At 43.8% G+C, this 17,073-nt stretch overlaps 2 protein-coding genes across 5 annotated transcripts in view; both read left to right on the top strand.

Annotated features, from left to right (window-relative positions):
- Nucleotides 1–305: 305 nt before the first annotated feature.
- Nucleotides 306–5,926, top strand: CRLS1 (cardiolipin synthase 1). Of its 2 annotated transcripts, none has more exons than XM_050972600.1 (7): nt 306–762; nt 1,056–1,193; nt 1,643–1,772; nt 2,215–2,300; nt 2,661–2,729; nt 3,047–3,138; nt 5,404–5,926. In XM_050972600.1, the coding sequence occupies exons 1-7, from the start codon at nt 469–471 to the stop codon at nt 5,408–5,410; spliced, it is 816 nt and encodes a 271-aa protein (XP_050828557.1). In that variant the 5' UTR covers nt 306–468; the 3' UTR covers nt 5,411–5,926. The 2 variants fall into 2 exon arrangements, with proteins under 2 accessions (XP_050828557.1, XP_030091926.2); XM_030236066.2 differs by having other exon boundaries at nt 309–762; nt 4,606–5,926.
- A 240-nt stretch (nt 5,927–6,166) lies between these two features.
- Nucleotides 6,167–17,073, top strand: part of COMMD1 (copper metabolism domain containing 1) — a 62,277-nt gene continuing 51,370 nt past the window's right edge. Inside the window, exon 1 of one of the 3 annotated variants that reach the window (XM_050972602.1) lies at nt 6,167–6,395. In XM_050972602.1, coding sequence (XP_050828559.1) covers nt 6,201–6,395 — 195 coding nt within the window. In that variant the 5' untranslated portion in view covers nt 6,167–6,200. The remainder of the gene's footprint in view (nt 6,396–17,073) is intronic. The other 2 variants (XM_050972601.1, XM_050972603.1) reach the window with 2 other exon arrangements.

Raw genomic sequence — 17,073 nt, forward strand, 5'->3', positions numbered from 1 at the left:
AAGCCAACCTTCCCCTTCCTCCTTCAAGGGCTTTCCGTGGCGGCCCCGCCGTGAGGAGGAGCGGGATGAGCCCGGGCAGCCGCTCACTGGGCCGCCATGCATATCAACGTCCGCGCCTGACGGCCGCCGGGAAAGAGCCTGAACCGGGAGGTAGGCGAGAAAGCGGTGGAAAAGCACCGGGGCAGCGCTGTCCCGGGACCGGCCTTTTAACTCGGCTGCCTGCCGTAAAGCGGGCGGCCCGGCGGAGGGGCGGAGTTGACGCAAAGCGCCGCAAAAGGTCGCGCGTCCCCGGCAGCGCTCGCGGCACACGCGCCGCGCGCCGGCTCGCGCGCAGTGCTCAATCCCGCGGGGCGGATGGCGCGAGGCCGCGCGCTCCCGCGGGCAGCGCGGCCGCGCGCGTAGGGGCCGCGCGCAGCGCCTCTGCCGCACCGCTTCTCCCGCGCCGCTTCTCCCGCGCCCCTCCGCGCCATGCTGGCCGCCGCCTGGCTGGGCAGGGGCTCCTGGGGGCTCCTCCGCGGCGCGGCGCGGAGGCGGCCGGGCGGCGGCGGCGGCGGAGCGAGGCCTCTGGGTGGCCGGCCCGGCTCGGCAGCAGCGGCGGCGGGTGGGGGGCGGCGCGGCGGGGGCGTCTCCTGCCTGACCGCCTGCGCGGGGCTCCCGCGGCTGCTGCGCGCGCCCGCCGCTGCCTGGCGCCTCCTCAGCGGCGGGGCCGCCCCGCCCGAGCCTCGGCGGGAACGCGGCGCGGCGGGGCCCTACGCTGAGCTGGTACGTGAGGGACAGCGGGGACGGGGCGGGCAAACAGGTGTCGCGCCCGACACTCCGGGGCAGAGACTCTGCCCTAGGGGCTCTCGCGGCGAGACGCTTTCCTGTCGAAGGCGAAGTTAATGTTTAGCAGGTCGAGGCCGTGTGCCTTGCGAAAGCAGCCGGCTGCTTCCAAGAACTTTGCGGGCTTTTTGGCTAGCTAAGTGGAAAAAGTATTTTCGCGTTTAAAACTCTTTTACGTGCCAAGGCGGGGTTTGAGTTCCTGTCCTGAAGTTTTTTCATTTCTTGCTTTACAGTATGAAAATCCCTGGACCATCCCAAATATCCTGTCCATGGCGAGAATGGGTCTGGCGCCAGTTTTGGGCTATTTGATTGTTGAAGAGAATTTCAACGTTGCCCTCGGTGTCTTTGTCCTGGCTGGCGTGACAGACCTGGTATGTCTGCGCCGGTTTGGAAAGGCTTTGGGAACACTGGGCACACGGAGATCCCGTAGGCATGCATTGAAACGGACTCCTCTGTAGAATGGAAACGGACAAAACAGATTCGTTTTTAGATTTGTTGGTTTCTAGGAATGCTGTATATATCCCTTATGGTGCGGCAAAGGGAATTTGCAGGTGCCTGAAGGGGGCTTAATGCTAATGGTGGAAAGGGGAATGCCAGGGCTCCCTGACCAGCCCCCGGTGGGCATTGGCCGCTCAGCGCTTGTGCCCCTGGTGGTCTGTTAAATGATACAAGTATCAGCTAAGAGGTATCACATTTTATCCTAGTTAAACTAACTGTTTTACCTGATGTCATTCATTAAATATCTCTCTACAGTAGGGTACACGAGCTGTTTTGGTTCATACTCTTTTAACAGAGAGCAATTTAATTTTGGTTTTCCTAGTTGGACGGATTTATTGCACGGAACTGGGCTAATCAGAAATCAGCACTGGGAAGTGCTCTCGATCCCCTGGCAGATAAAATCCTCATCAGTGTGCTCTACGTGAGCCTAACTTGTGCAAATCTTATCCCAGGTGAGGAAATGTCAGTTGTGTGCTCTAGATAAGGTAAAGGTCAGTTTGTGTGTAGCGACATTTCTTATGTTTCTAGAAGGAAAATTGTGTATCCCTTGGAGCTCTTGCTTTGCTGTTAGCTCCCATTAAACACTTCCAAAGGGACCCCAGAGAAAGCAAGTGCTACCCATAAAAAATGGCATGTATTGCCATTTTTAAGTGCTCTTTGTTTAAAGCAATAATAGTAGCTCTATAAAGTTGTTTTTCATGGACTGGCTTGTTTTAAGATTTCAGCCTAAGCTCTTTCAGGAGTTGTGTTAAACATCCTCAGTAATGCATAGAACTTGTTCAAAAGAATTGGGTGTGCTTATTTTGTCTCACTTCCAATTTTCTGCTCTTTTGGTTGTGCTTTACCTTTACTCATGGACAGTTTTTCACTGGCTGGTGTTGCCTTATCTTGCAGTTCCCCTGACTTCCATGATTATCCTGCGGGATGCAGCGCTCATTGCTGCCGTTTTTTACGTGCGATACAAAACTCTTTCTCCACCGGTGAGTGCTCAGCATTAAAAGTGTGTAATCATAACAAAAAATACGTGACTAAGCTTAATTAATAGCAAAGTTGTGACCAAGAGATTTGTCATCTTGAGGCTTTATGGTTACAAGATGTAATGCCTGTTCTTTTGCCCAGATAGATTTCTGAGCAGGGCAGTGTTTTAATAAAATATGGTTTGCAAAGATAAGTCAGAGCTACTGATAGCTTTTTTTCCTATGTGTGATGTGTAATAATAAATCTTACAAAAGAGCAGTGTAATTCTTTAGTGCTACAATTGCCTTTTCTTTATAATTTATCTGTATCTGTATCAGATATATCGTCACTGCATTTTTTTTTCCTCTTTTCTCCCCCAATAGAGAACACTGAGTAGGTATTTTAACCCCTGTTATGCTACTGCACAATTAAAACCAACATTCATTAGCAAGGTAAGAGCAATAACTCGTGACAAAAAATAACTCCTGGGTACTTGGAGCATTGTGTGGTTTGGAGGGTGGGGATAATTTACCACTACTGCTGAGTACAGTTTCAAAATAGTGCCAATTGTACCCAGATCCTGAAAGGTTTTCAACTATGCTCTGTCAGAGCACATGCTAATTTAGAGAGAGTAAGATGCTTTAATTTACGAAGGTTTCTAAATAAATTTTCTTTATATAAACTAATCCTTAAAGCAGTAATCAAAGTATATGTTGTTATTCCTTGTACTTCTTCATGTTGCTCACAGTTCCTGTTTTGCTTTTCTCAGATGAACACGGCAGTTCAGCTGATTTTGGTGGCGGCTTCTTTAGCAGCACCTGTTTTCAATTATGTGGACAGCATATATCTGCAGACATTATGGTAACTAATACCTTACTCTTTTTTTCCCAGATAATTTAATGTGCTCCTAAGGAAACTGGTAATTGAGATTCATTTGTGTGGAACAAAAAAATCTTCTGTGCCCAGAAGATGCAATAAGCCCATATGCCTGAATCTTTACACCTTTAGTGTTTAAATGACACTAGATGTTTATTGGTACTTAATGAAACTAGTTAGGATCCAGGAATAATAGCTTAGAAACAAGTCATTGTGGTAGGCATGGTGTACACAGGCAATACATAAATTCAGCTCAGTGGAGAAAAAAGGAGCAGGTGGAAAGGCTGTATGGATTTTTCATTTATTCATGCCAGAAGTGTCCTTGAACAAGCAACCTTGGGATCAGTAATAATAGCCATTCTTATTTTTGCTTTATACTGTACCTGCTATCTTAAAATCCAGGTTTCTGCAGCCTATTTGAAAAGCACATGGAAAAATGGTGATTCCTGCTAGACTTTAGGAAGGAAGGAGAGAGATGGGATGAGAACAGGCATAAAGGAGTTTCCCTCCTTAAGAAATGCTGTTCCTTCTGCTGTCACTGGAGCTCTGAACTGCAGCTGGCTGCAGCTGTTATGAGTGCAGTTATTTTTCTTGAGCTGTTTGGCAAGAGGTCAGAACAAAGAGTTCTGAGCAGCAGATGTCAGAATTACTTAGTGACTTAGTTTAAAGTAGTGCAAAATCCAGTGTTAACTTGTCTTCTAGGGAAATAAAAAACCCAACCAAACCAAAGAAACCAAAACCTCCAACCCAAACCAAGAAGCTTTTAAGGAACTATGAATGAACCTTGATCTTAACAGTTTGTGGGTTTTTATCCTGGTGGTAAGACAAAATCTAGAGTTGCCTCTGGGTGTAATTTGCCTGGGTGTTCTGTGAATCCTCTCAGAAACTCTCTGGCAGAGTGCTCAGGGAGGGGAGCAGAGGGGCAGGCAGGGCTGTGGCCATGACTCCCACCTCAGGGTGGTGTCAGCCTTTCACACAGAGGAGCACTGCTCATTTAGGGATATCTGTGGTCTGGGAAGGAAACAGAAGAGGCTGAAGCAGGAACATGTTCTTTAGCTTTGGGACTTGGTGAAAATGGAAAGTTTGAGTCTTGAGCAGTTTGAATGCTCCCTGCTCATACTACCAAGGAATAGTTTCTCACACCTGTCAGTTCTCAAGCTGGTAAAAGTTATGTAGGTTGCAAATGCTCAGTCTTTTATTTTCCCTTCTCTAAAGCAAGTCCTGGTATGCAGTTACACTGAAGCATGCTGCTTACCCCTGAATGGCAGAGCCTTTGTTTATCTAGTCCTCCCCATAGCACTGAATTTCAGCTTATAAACTGTAAGCTCCATTTTTGTGGAGCATAGTTCCTGACTGTGTAGCTATAAACAGATGCTTAAAAAGAAAAAAAAAAAGGCACCTTTTATATTGTCCATAAACCCCCATGACTTAGAGGAACTCTTTTCCCCAAAGGTGCATCACAGCTTTCACAACAGTGACATCTGCCTACAGCTATTACCACTATGGCAGGAAAACTGTCCAGGTCATCAAGAACAAGTGAAGTGGTCCAGGTGATAAAAGGTGAAGTGTTCCTGGAAAGGCAGGAAGGTGCTGTGCCCCCAGAGATGGTGGTATTGCAGCTGAGTTTTGGATCAAAGCACTCTTTGTTCTTCTGCTTAAACCATGGCATCACAATGAAGTGAAATTTGAACATGTACTGTGTATATATGTAGAGACAGACTTTTTGATGTATTTTTAATTTCTTTAAAAATGAGGTTGTTTACAAAAACAAATAAATAATTAGTAAAAACACAGGTTACTTGCTGCTGCCATGTGCATTCTGAGTAATTTTATGCTGGTTTTGAAGTCAAGACACACACTTGGCACCAGATTTGTTTTGCCATATTCATGCAAGGCGCTGAGTACACTGGATCTGAGAAGAAAAAGCAATTACCAGAGCAAGTTTGTACCTCAGCCTAAGTCAGTAAACCAGCACTGCTCATTAGGACCTAATGACTCACCTCAGGCTGCAGCAGAAGAAAGCATGTCATCGAGGGACAGTATCTTCAGAAATTCAAAGCAGAGAGAAATTTTGCTTTATATTCATGAGTGATACTGATAAGCCATGAAGAGTTCCTACCCTGCTCCATTTTCTTTTTAAAGATGAACAATGATGAACTGTACTCAGGGTTTTTGATAAAGGTCAGCGGTGCTGTGAGGAGTCTGAACGCAAATGGAGTTAATTTTCTCATCCTATGTATTCATTTCTAGTGCTTGAAAGAAATTCCTGTATCTCCAGATACTTTAAAGCTTCTAAAGATGTTGTTTAATCCCAATACCACTGGCTGAAGAGGACATTTAAAGTACTGTCCAAATGAATGGAGACAGTGGAAGTAATTTTAGATGTGTTTGCTGTTATTTCTTCCTGTACTTCCAGCTTCAAGATGTACTCTGTGCTCCCACTCATTCAAGGACAACTTGTTCTTTCCCTGTTCTCTACCTACAAAACTGAAGAAAGGACAAGGCAGAACAGGTCAAGTTGATCATAAACTCGTATTTTCTCTTTGTGAGCAACGTGATTTTTTCTTTTATGTCATAAAAAAAGTGCAACTATGAAGGGTTTCAATGACTGAAATCAGGAGGTAAACAATACCACAGTATTGTTGTTGTATTAGCAAAGAAAACTCTGTAGGAGAGCATACCGTCTCTTTTGTGATAGACTGTTTGTATAGACAAAGTATTTTAATGCTTTCTTTATATTGAAACTTGTATAAAATGGTGCACGGAGAAAACACTCGCTCTTTATTAGTACCTTTGTTTTAGCTGGCCCCGTTTTTAATGGTCAACCCTGCATCTTTCAGTAAAGGATAGAGGGCAAAGCCTGTGGATGTTTCCTTAAACTACATGAGTAGTGGAGTATTTTCCGTAACTGAACCAGTTCAAAAAGCGGATATTTATTGTACCGTTTAGCTGGTTGCTGTTACGTTCTGGTTAATGCAATTGGAGCTGGCTTGGGGAGCGTTTCTGGCCCCGCGCGGCCGCCGTACCGCGGCCGCGCCTTTCCCGCGATGGCGGCGCCCGAGCCGCCGCCGCCGCCGCCGGAGGGCTCCAGGCCGCTGAGCGCGCTGCTGAGCGGCATCGCCCAGGCCGCCTTCCACGGCACCGCCGGCATCACCGACGAGCTGCTGCGCGCCCAGCTCTACCCCGAGGCTCCGCCGGAGGAGTTCCGCGCCCTGCGCGCCAAGATGGGCGGCCTGCTGCAGGTACCGGCGGCGCGGGCCCGGGGCGCTGCGGGGGGAAGGGGCCGCGGTCTGGGGGAAGCCGCACTCCCGCCGGTGTCCGGCATCCCCTCCTCCGGGGGCGTCTGGGTGCGGCGCTCAGAGCACTGCCCTGCCCTCTGCCCTGCCCAGCCCGCGGCGACATCTCCGGCTCCATCCCCGAGCGGGCACAGCCCGGTGCGGGGACCGGCCCGAAGCTGTGTCAGGGGAGGTTAGTTGGATATCAGCCAAAGGCTCTTCTCTGGCAGCGGGGCTGGGCGCTGAACAGGCTCCCCGGGCAGCGGGCACAGCAGCAGCCGCCTGGCAGAGCTCTAGAAGCGTTTGGGCAATGCTCTCAGGCACAGGGTGGGGCTGTGCAGGGCCGGGAGCTGGGCTCCATGGTTCCTTACGGTGGCTCCCATAAAACGCCGCTCCCTCCGCCATCCTCGGGCTGCCTGGCCGCCCCTCGGGAGCCGCAGCTCCCCAGGCCCCGCGCTGACCAGGGATCGGCGGCACTCGTGGATCTTTGCTCCTGGGAACACGAACCTGCTCCTCTCTGAGAAGAACTGCCGCTTTCTTGTGAGGAAAAGAAAAGCACCACCAATGACGAGGCAAGACAATGTACTTAGTCAATAGATTTTCTTTTTGCGCAAGGGAAAAGATCTTTTTCGCTCTAATGGAGCCTTTTGGTCTCCCTTCACAGTGAACAGCGTGGTGTAGTTCTCGAGAGCTGCGTGCGGCTCAGGGAGCCTCCAGGTGCTAAATCCTTGGACGGCCACTGCCACCTTGTGGGTAAATGCACGCTTGGATTGGCCGGATTTATAAACCTTTAAGTTACCTACTAGTAGTAGTTTGAAATAAAATTGAGAGATTTGGAATTTGATGAGGATGATGTCACTCGCTTTCTGCCTTTATGAAGGTTCTGTCGTTTATTTAATGATCAGATTCATGTGGTGCCCCCAGAAGCCCGCAGTGGAAGCTGAATCCTTAAAACTGATTCCTTCAGGGCTCTGTGGGCTTCTTTCTAGTGGGTAACTTAAAGGAAGTGATACCTAAGTTCTATGGATCCTTGTAAGATCTATGCTCTAGAGCATCCTAAAAGAGCCCCTTGGCCTTCTGGCCGCTCTGAGGGACTTCTTTCCTTCACACCTGCAAGTTTTGAGGGGGAAGGTTGATATTGGGACTGTGCCTTGGAAGTAGGGAGGCTTAAACTGATCTTCCTCTTTTAGTATCTCCCTGACTTGAAACCTGAAGGGTTTTTGTGTTGCACTGTATTTGCTGATAGCAGCAAACTTCAAAAGTGATCCTCTGTGCTTACATCTTGGTCTTTGGATGCACCTCTTGGGTGCTGGTGTCTCCTCAGCACCTTACTGAAGAAGCAAAACTTACTGCAAGATCTGCCTTTTCCCTTCCTTGTCAAGTGCCATGTGAATTTCTGAGCTTATTTATTCCAGTTTTGATACTTGATTGTGAAAAATCTCTATGATTAAAATTACAAGAGCTGGGGAAAAATATGTCTTTGTTACCTTTTTGTGGTTTTATTTTTTCCTTTTTCCTCTGGGTGGTCGAGGAAGTGGAGCAAACAGCAGGATGGCAAAGTCTAGAAGCAGAGAGATTCGTTGCCTCTGTGACTTAATTGGTGTAGTAGTTGGTGTCTTCTAAGCAGTAAACATGGATCTGGACCATAAATCAACCTCTTGCTCTCACTGGATCTGAGCTTAAACAAGGTGAAGAACTTCCTAGTACCTTTCTGCATTCCACCTGTGCAAAGCATGGGGATGAATAAAAAGTCTTTCATACTCACTGTAGCAATAAAAATATTAAATTTTTCTCCCCCTGGATTATACAGAGAGTAGTGCTGGGTTTATGTTTATAAAAGATGTCATTGTGATCTACTTCTTCCACCTGTTTCCTTTGCTGCCCATCCATCTGCTGAATATGCATGAATCATCTGACCTCTTTCTAAAATGCCACATTTAATTTGTAGTGAAATCATGTTTCTTTATTAAATTTACTTTGAAAAAAAAGTCTTATTTACTGTGTAGAGACTCCTGGAAGGCAGGACAAAGCCGTAGGAAGGCTGGCCCTGGAGAACCATATGATTTCAGTGTTCATTTAATTGTTTTTTGCCCTCAGCCTTCATCCTTCCAGCCTCCTGTCCCTTAAGGCTGCAAAGCATTGAAAAACTGGGGAGAGCAGCTTTTGTGAATTCTCACCCCCAGCTTTTTTGGGTTTTTCAAAGGTTATTTCATCCTGATTAAAACACTAAATTTGTCTGCTTCTTACATAAGTTTAATTTACAGTATCAGTCCGCCGGTCATAGTTCCTTTCCATCTGGAGTAATCCCACTGTTTTCCTTTTGGTGGCAGTAACCTCTCGCATTTATTGAACGGGATCCTTGGCTGCTGGGTTTAAAGAGTCCTCCTTCACTCTTCTGCTTTGGAACAAACTTTACATAGGCTAAATAATAATAAACATTTCAGCATGAGGAGTAGAAATATTTTATTGTATTTGATTTATAAGTTGTTTTGTTTGGTTTTTTTTTGGTCAGGGTTTTGGGTTTTTTTACAAATACTGAGGAAGTTACCATCTGTAATAAATATCCTGATATCTAAATATAATATAAATATATAATATAATATAATATAATATATATAATATAATATAATCATAATAATATATAGAATATACATATATATAATATCATATAATATATATTGTATCATATAATATGTTATTAATATAATATATCTATTATAGATAATATTATATAATTATTAATAAGAACTTGAAATCCAGCATATGAATGTGTTGTCCCTATAGATTGTCACCCTCCTGCTAGGGACTGCAGCTCTTTCCCTATGAGGTTGCTGTTGTGACCTCAGGAGGGGTTTCCAAAGCATTTTTGCCCCTGTTTGATAAGGAAAAGACAGCTCCATCTTCATAACAGGGACCTGCCCTCATGGGAAAAGTCAGAGCAGAAAAACACTTGGAAGGTTCCCTCAGCTGTGGAGGATAAAGGCCTTTGCTTCTTCAGCAAGGATTTCTGCTAACAGAAACATTTCTGCTAACAATTTCAGCTAACTGGTGGAAAATAAATGACTTCTTGCGTTTTTTAATAAGGGAAAAGAGTTGCCATTCTTCCCTCTCCTCGGATACCTTGTGATTCCTCAAATGTGCGGGCTGGGTCATGAACTCCAGGGCACTTTGCAATTGTCCAGACTTCTGGAAGGCTGAGATGGAGAGCAGCTTCAGAACTAGTAGGAGAGACTGCTTGCTTTCAGCCACTTAGATTTGCAGTGGTCCTGTATCTACTAACTAAAAAGAAAATCTTTTATGCAAACTCATTCTTCTTGATTCAGGGAAAAGGAAAACAAATACTTGTCCCCCTATTTTCTACCCAAAAATGTGTCCCATGTAGTGTTATACTTTTCACTCCGGTGAATGACTGGGCTTATAATGGATAATTCTATTTGTTGTTGGGCTAAGTGAAAATGTATTAATAACTTTGCACAGAATTTTGTGAGGGAGGGAACGTCTATAGTGTCTATAGGACATACATGAGAAAATTATTATTGTCTGAATTAACGTTTGCCTGGAACAACTAAATAGAAATCATAGCCTTTTTTTTTTTTTTTTTTAAATTTAGCAAAACACCACTATTATGTAGCTCACTAATCTGAGCACAGCTCAGTTGCCAGCTCACCAGTGTCTGGTGCTGCAGCATACATTTTTTTGTATAAACTCTAATCCTACAGTTATTACTTCTTTTTTTCCCCTTTTCCAGCTTTGTCTTAGGAGGGTAGAAAATGTAATGTTTACTGGGACTAGCACCTACTGAATTGCAGTGATGAAAATGTGCATGAGCACTATCCCAAAGCACTCTCACTGCTTTTAATGTGAGTTATTGTAGCTTTTAGGTTGGTGTACGTGTGGTCACTGCACAAGGGAACTGGCCCAGCTGGCAGGCCGCATAAAGTGGAGGGGGAAAATGCTAGAAAACAATGAAGTGGAGAGGAAGGTTGGGTGCAGAACGTGATGGGGTTGAAGAACATTGCCAGGAGTGATAAGATCAGTGCTCCACTGCCTGCAGCAGCAATTTGGTGCTTAGGTATGTCAGCTAGAAAGAAGTGTGCCTGCATCATTAGGGATTTTTTCATGACTTTTTCTTGATTTCTCAAGTTGCAAAAGTTGGGATTTGTGTTGTTCGAGCCTCTCACATTTGCAGTGTTGTTTTCACTGGTACTGTGATTCCTGAGGAGATGCGTAGGAGGTGGTGTTATTGCTGGTGGCTCTGGGATTTGGAGGTGATGCTGCTCTGCATCACGAGCATTGTTTTAAAAACCAGGGTGTGAACAAGGAGCCTGTACATTACAAACCTCAGGTAACTACACCTGCAAATCCTCCAGGCAGACAGAAACAAAAGGGCTCCCACCGTGATGTCCATTTAATGAGTGGTATTTTCTATAACTGACTGAGACAAAAAGGCTCGTTTCATCGGGGACTGTGAAATGCTGCTATTCTGTGACTGTGCCACCTCAGTGCAAATGGCTCACCTGAAGTTTAATGGTTTACCTGACCTTCTGTAGTGCCTTTTTTTTTTTAAGGTTAGCTACGAAACGTGGTAGATTAAAGAAACGTCATCAGATTTGCGTCACTGATCTCTAACAGGTGTGGTAGACTCTGTATTGCCCAAACAAGAAGCAAATCTCTTTCTCTCTCTCTTTCTCTCCCTCTCTCTCTCTCTCTCTCCCCTAATTACAGTGTTGATTACATCTCTGCAAGCAGAGATCTGGTTGCTTTGCCCCAGTTGTGGAGGTTGGTGCTACCTGTGTGTTTCTAGAGCAGGCAGGTCAGTACTGGCTCTTCTCATGTCTAATGCCTCTGCACTACCTCTGAGTTTTAGAATGCCCTAGTGGATCTTAAATCTGCTAATTGCCAGGTAATGGACTTCCAGGGCAGCATGCTGCTGAGGAACTTGGGATTCCCTGGTGGTGGCAGTGCTCATGTCCTGCTGATTCCCACTTTCCCATCCAAATAGATGGTTTAGTTTGTTGCATTTGTAGGACTTCTGCAAGTACGTAGCATTTTAATCATTAATGACACCATTTCTCAAAAGAAAAAAACCAAAAAACCCAACCCTACAGGTGTGATTTCATAAGTTGCACACTCATATGTGTGTGTCTGTGAGCAGCATATTCTGTGTATATAGAGGGGTCTGTGCACACAGACACTGCCATGCCCAGAAAGGGAAATATATTAGTTATGCTGAAATTCATTATTCCAACCTGATCCCCGCGGTGTTTCTCTTGACCTGAACAAGAGACTACTCTGATTGAAGGACAGGGAGTCAGATCTTGCCTTTGAAGATCATTATTCCAAATTAAATGCTTTTATTATGCTTAATTAGCATTCATCAAACACATGCTGTATGGAATATATTTGAAAAGGGAGAAGGACTGTCTTAGGCTTCACATGTAGTTTCATGCCTTTATTTCAGTACCACTAAGGCTCCATTCCCTACTCCCCAAAGTGTGTGGGAAATGATGAAGAGGGTGATGAAGCTCAGTGTCATCATCTCACAGCACTGGTGATTTTCTGGACTACTTTGAGTTGCCTTTCCTCTTTTAAATGTGGGATTCTGAAAAGGTGAGAGTTTGAGCTGTCTCATCTTCAATTTGATACATAAAGAAAGACTAAAAGGAAAGGAAAGGCTCAGTGCTGAAATTTTGTTCTTTATTAAATGATACTTTAAAAATGGTGTCTCTTACAACTGGTGCAAAGAAAGATTATTTCTTGCTTGCCCTAGGAGCCAACTGATGGTGTCAAGGAAGTAAAAATAATCATTTTCAAACTCACTGGTCTCATGTAAGGCTGCCACACAGCTGAGCAGAAAATATGCCTTTCTTTCTTGCTTTCTTTCTTCAGAGAGAGGGGTTAACACATGGAGTAGCACTCTGTCAAAGATGCAGGAGCTGTGGTATGCACTTGAGTGAAGTTCACAGCTAGTGTATGAAAAGGAAATTTGGATGACACTTGCAACTCAACCTTTTTACAAGCTGAACATCTGAAATTTTTAATTCCTCTTAACACTTATCTACAATCTTGGCATGATATAATTTAGATTTTTGACAGTGCTAGTGTGTAGCAACTGGGTGCAGTATATCCAACAACTTATTAGAAAGAAAAAAATGCAGAGAAGACTAAAAATTCTGTATGGTATGGCTAGAATCTGCTTGTATGGCTAGAATTATTGCAGTTTGAAGCTTGTACTCTGAATTTCTTCCAGTCTGGTGACCAAATATGATGGAGTCTGACTTCTTCAACATTTGGATGACATTTGTTTTTTGAATAGTTCATTTAATTAAAAAAAAAAAAAAAAGAAAAGCTTTGTGGCACAAAATACCAGGCACTGAAAATGTTACATGAAGTCCTTTTCCATTGATGTTTTAGTCCTAAAACCCAATGAACAGAAGCTGTCAGGTAAGAACATCTCACAGCTTGAACTGCTGAGTGGCTCCTGTGTGTTTCCCCAGGAGCCTCTCTGGGCAGTCAGGATTAGCTGCAGCTTCCTGGGAGGGCTCCAAGATCATCCCTGGGAGATGATTTATTTTATAATAAAGTGAGTTGAGGCACTTTATTTAAAGGCAGAGCCTAAAATACCTAGTTTTTAATTTTATAATTATCATTATAAATGTATGCTTTTACACTGTGAATTTTAAGGACAGGATTTAATTTATGGAGTTAGTAAGAATGAGTGGAGCATTGATGGCCTCCATTGTGAAGGATTCAGGGTTCATTATTGGGAAACCAAACTGGCTTGGTTGGTTTGTGGGCTTTGGTTGGTTGGTTTGTTTTGGGTGGTTGTTTTTGTTGGGTTTGTTTTGTTTTGGCAGGTTGTTTGTTTGTTTTGAGGGGAAGGCATTTTTGTTTTGTGTTATTAATACCTGAAGCTTAAGCACAGTAGTTTTCCATATTTTTTACCATCGTATTTACCAGTCATAAACAAGGAAACCAAATCTTCCTTTACTTATTTTAGCCACCCAGCTATTTAAAAATTGGACTGTTTGAACGATGTAAGTTGGACTTGCCTTTTCCTTTGTTTACAGTGCATGAGCACCTGGTTCTGGTTGATGGCCAAGATCTAATTCAGAGTATTCTATCTTTTATAAAGTTGGTAGTTTTAGAATTGTACAGCAAGCCTGGGACTCCCTCCTCATTCTCAGTTCCCACTGGAGTTCAGTATCTGTTTATCTGCTGTGCTTGAGAACTGCAAGTTGAATTTTTAAAGGTGACAGTGATCTTGGAATGCATTTTTTTATCACTCTAATTCTTTGGCATATTCCATATTTACCTCTTTACAATGCTGGTTTATATGTGATTTCATCTAAGTAAAAATAGACTGCAACAATCTCATGAAAACAAGACATAAAATATACTATTCAGAAAAGATGTGAAATAACAGCCAACTTGTCCAAACAGTTTATAGCCTTAAGTGTTTTTCTGACTATTTTTAAAATGTTTTTGTCATTGTCTCATGTCATTGTGCATATGTTAATACATTTCTGAAAGCATGTTTTTTTCACATCTCTCTCTTCCCTAACAGTAAAAAGTGGCAATACAAATATAGTTTGAGCAAAATCTGTGGGTTTTTTTTCCAAATAAGGTTAGATTTTTTTCTGGTTGAGATGTTTTGGGATCTTTGCCAAAAGATTTTTACCTCAGCTTGGTGGGTAGTTTTTCCTTTCCTTTCTTTGCAGTCTCTCTGAACTGTGATGCCAGGATTATGAAATATGTTTTGAGGATACACACAGACACTGAAGTAGTATCTGTGTGAGAGGCAAGTAATCAACAGACATTTTTACTCCTTTCTGACATTTACACATGGCTTTGTTGTCTCTCTCCCGACTGTCACATCAGATGTGCTGTTCTCTCAGACTCTTTTTGCCATTTCTGGTTCAAGAGTAGTTTTTATTCTCTTCTGACAAGCTGTTTGTATAAGTACCTTTTAGTTTTACACAGTCACACATGGCAGAAATGTTTTGTGTATTCGGATTAGTTGTGATTCCTTTTTTATTTTTTCATTTAGCTCAAATTTTTAACATTTTTGAAGTGAGAAAAATGGTTGTAACTCCCTTTTTCTGTCAAAGAAAAAGTGGTACATTTATGATTTAAATTTGCTTGGCAAGGAAAGTGGGTTTGTTCATTTTATGTCATGTCAGGAAATCTATAAAAAGTCTCATAATGAACAGAAAGCTCTAATGAAGTTGTCCAGTTCATGTGGACAAATGGCAGGGAGATAACTGAGTAGGAGTAGCCCCCAATTTGACTAAAAGACAAAAGCCACAGGAAAAATGAATTCTTTTTGATGACAAGGGTTGCAGTGTCTTGGGGCAATTGATCGTTGAAGTTTCTAGCAGTTGAGGCCTAAAAATGTGAAATCTAAGAGCAGATTTTCAGCACAAATAGTTTCCACTGGTGGTGTCCCTGCAAGCTCTGCCAGCCACAGCGGTGAGCGTGCAGCAGAGAACGGGGCTGGGGTGGCACAGGGCTGGGGAGGGACAGGGCTGGGGTGGCACAGGGCTGGGGAGGGACAGGGCTGGGGTGGCACAGGGCTGGGGAGGACAGGGCTGGGGAGGGTTTCCTAAAAGCTTGGGAAAACCTGATGGCTTGGCCAGCTCTACTGATGGATAACTCCAGCGGCCCAACCTGATAGAGACAGAGAACCACCCTCTCTGGGGTAATCAAAGCAGTCATTAATGTTTAATGGGATTCTGTTGGAGAGGGCTTTGGTTGATATCTTAGCTGTTTGATCACATCATTAGCTTTTCCTCTCCCCAAAATGTTAATTATATTTAGTGCAGAGATAATTTTTGATACAGGAAATGGCAACTAGGTCTTTATGGGAAAGTGAGAGATGGTTTCTTCCGAGCTCCCTGCTTCAGCCTTTGCTCCTATCAGGTGATGTTTTCCAGCAACAGGGATGGAGAGGAGGATTTACAGTTGGGAACCCTGTGCTGAGGAGTTTGACCTGCTGCTCCTTTCTCCTCGTAAAGGCTCCGCTGTTCGCAGTCACCGTTGCTGCTGCTGGTTTGGTGAACATGTTTTATGTTTCACTGAGCTGACAGGAGGGAAAACCATTTTCCCTGTGCTGAAAGGAAGCCCTGGTGGCTGGGATCCTGAGAATGGAAGCTTCCCTCTCACCTGTCAGCTCTGTCAGCATGTAACATGAGTTGTCAAAGTAGGTGGTGAAGGACCAGCTGGCAGAGCACTGTTGCTTGCTTCCTGTGAGGCAGTGTAGTCTGTAAGCTTGCCTCCTTTCCTGGATCTGTTTGCTGCTCTGAAACACAGGGTCTGCAGGGCTATGGCTAAGGCAGGGATGTATTCCCAGCCTGGGCTGGGAGTGGAAAAATCCTTCTTCTTCCAGGTAGGAAACGGAACTCCAGCTGCTGCTTAGAGTGGCAATAGCAGGTAATGCACAATAGTGCTGGGAAAGAAGGAGAGCAGAGATTGGAGTCAGAATTTGCCACAAAAAGGGAGTGCATGGCAGCAGTGGAGGGATGAGACTCATGTTTTTCACTGCTAGAGCATCTCTACTTTATGTCCAAATGAAAGCCAAGGGACAGATTAGCTGAGGTAACCATTAACTTTTAAGATGCAGACACTCAAGGTACTCTGAGTAAAAGTGGAAATTAAATTCATGATACTAAGTCTGTTTCTATGCTTGGTTCATAATAAAGCAAGTTTGTGCTGATTTCACTGACAGGATCACTGCTTGCAAAGCTCCAACAAGCTCTGCTAATGTCTGCACCAGTACTGCACTCAGGGTAGGGCTACAACTTTTTTTGTTTCCATGTCTTTAAAATGAAGAAGTGCTCCAACTTCTATTTTTAACTCTCCTAAGTGAAATGAGATTAGACATGAAGCAGTAGTCCACAGCAGCAAGTAATTTTCCCAGAATGATTGTAGAAACCTGATAAACACAGATCTCTTTTATTGTAAGAGAGTAGAGGGGAGGAAGAAAAGGCTGAGCACGTGGTCTCCTAAGGGAATGACAGGTCATGTCACCAGTTCCAGGACTGTCAGTGTGTCTGTCTCTCTTTTCCTGCTTTTACTCCCTCCCTTGAGTTTTTTGTTGGTTTTTTTTTTTTAATTTACTGTCTTGTATTTTCTGTCTTATCTGGATTTCATCTGCCTTTTATTTACCTCTTTGTCTTTGGCAATAGTGCAGTAAATTGCTTTCATCTGATGAGTGTTCTTGCTTCTGAATCCAGCTCCTTCAGGACTGAAGAAGAAACCATTTTAGACCGAATAATGTAACCTTTAAAGATTTGTATGTTCTCCAAGAAACCAGCTCCCTTCTGCTGAAGCCAAGTTCAGGGAGCACATGTGTGTGCACATTCATTTTGAAAGAGGTTGAACCTCTCAAGCTTCTCTGTAATACAGTTGCATCTTTAAGAACTACTGGAAATGTGACATTTCTTTGCCTCCACCCCAAGTGGCAAAATGCTTTCTAAACCACAGCAAAAAATTGTCCTTGAGTGGGAAGAAAACTATTGGCAAAGTCTGGGATTTTTTTTTTTGCTGTAATTCAGTAGAGTACAGGTCAGGTTGGACAATTTATATTTGTATTTTTAATTTCAGTATGTTTATATTTTAATCCTCCTGTGTCACCTTTGTTGTT

The sequence above is a fragment of the Serinus canaria genome, chromosome 3 (assembly GCF_022539315.1).
Source record: "Serinus canaria isolate serCan28SL12 chromosome 3, serCan2020, whole genome shotgun sequence".
Classification (NCBI taxonomy): domain Eukaryota; kingdom Metazoa; phylum Chordata; class Aves; order Passeriformes; family Fringillidae; genus Serinus; species Serinus canaria.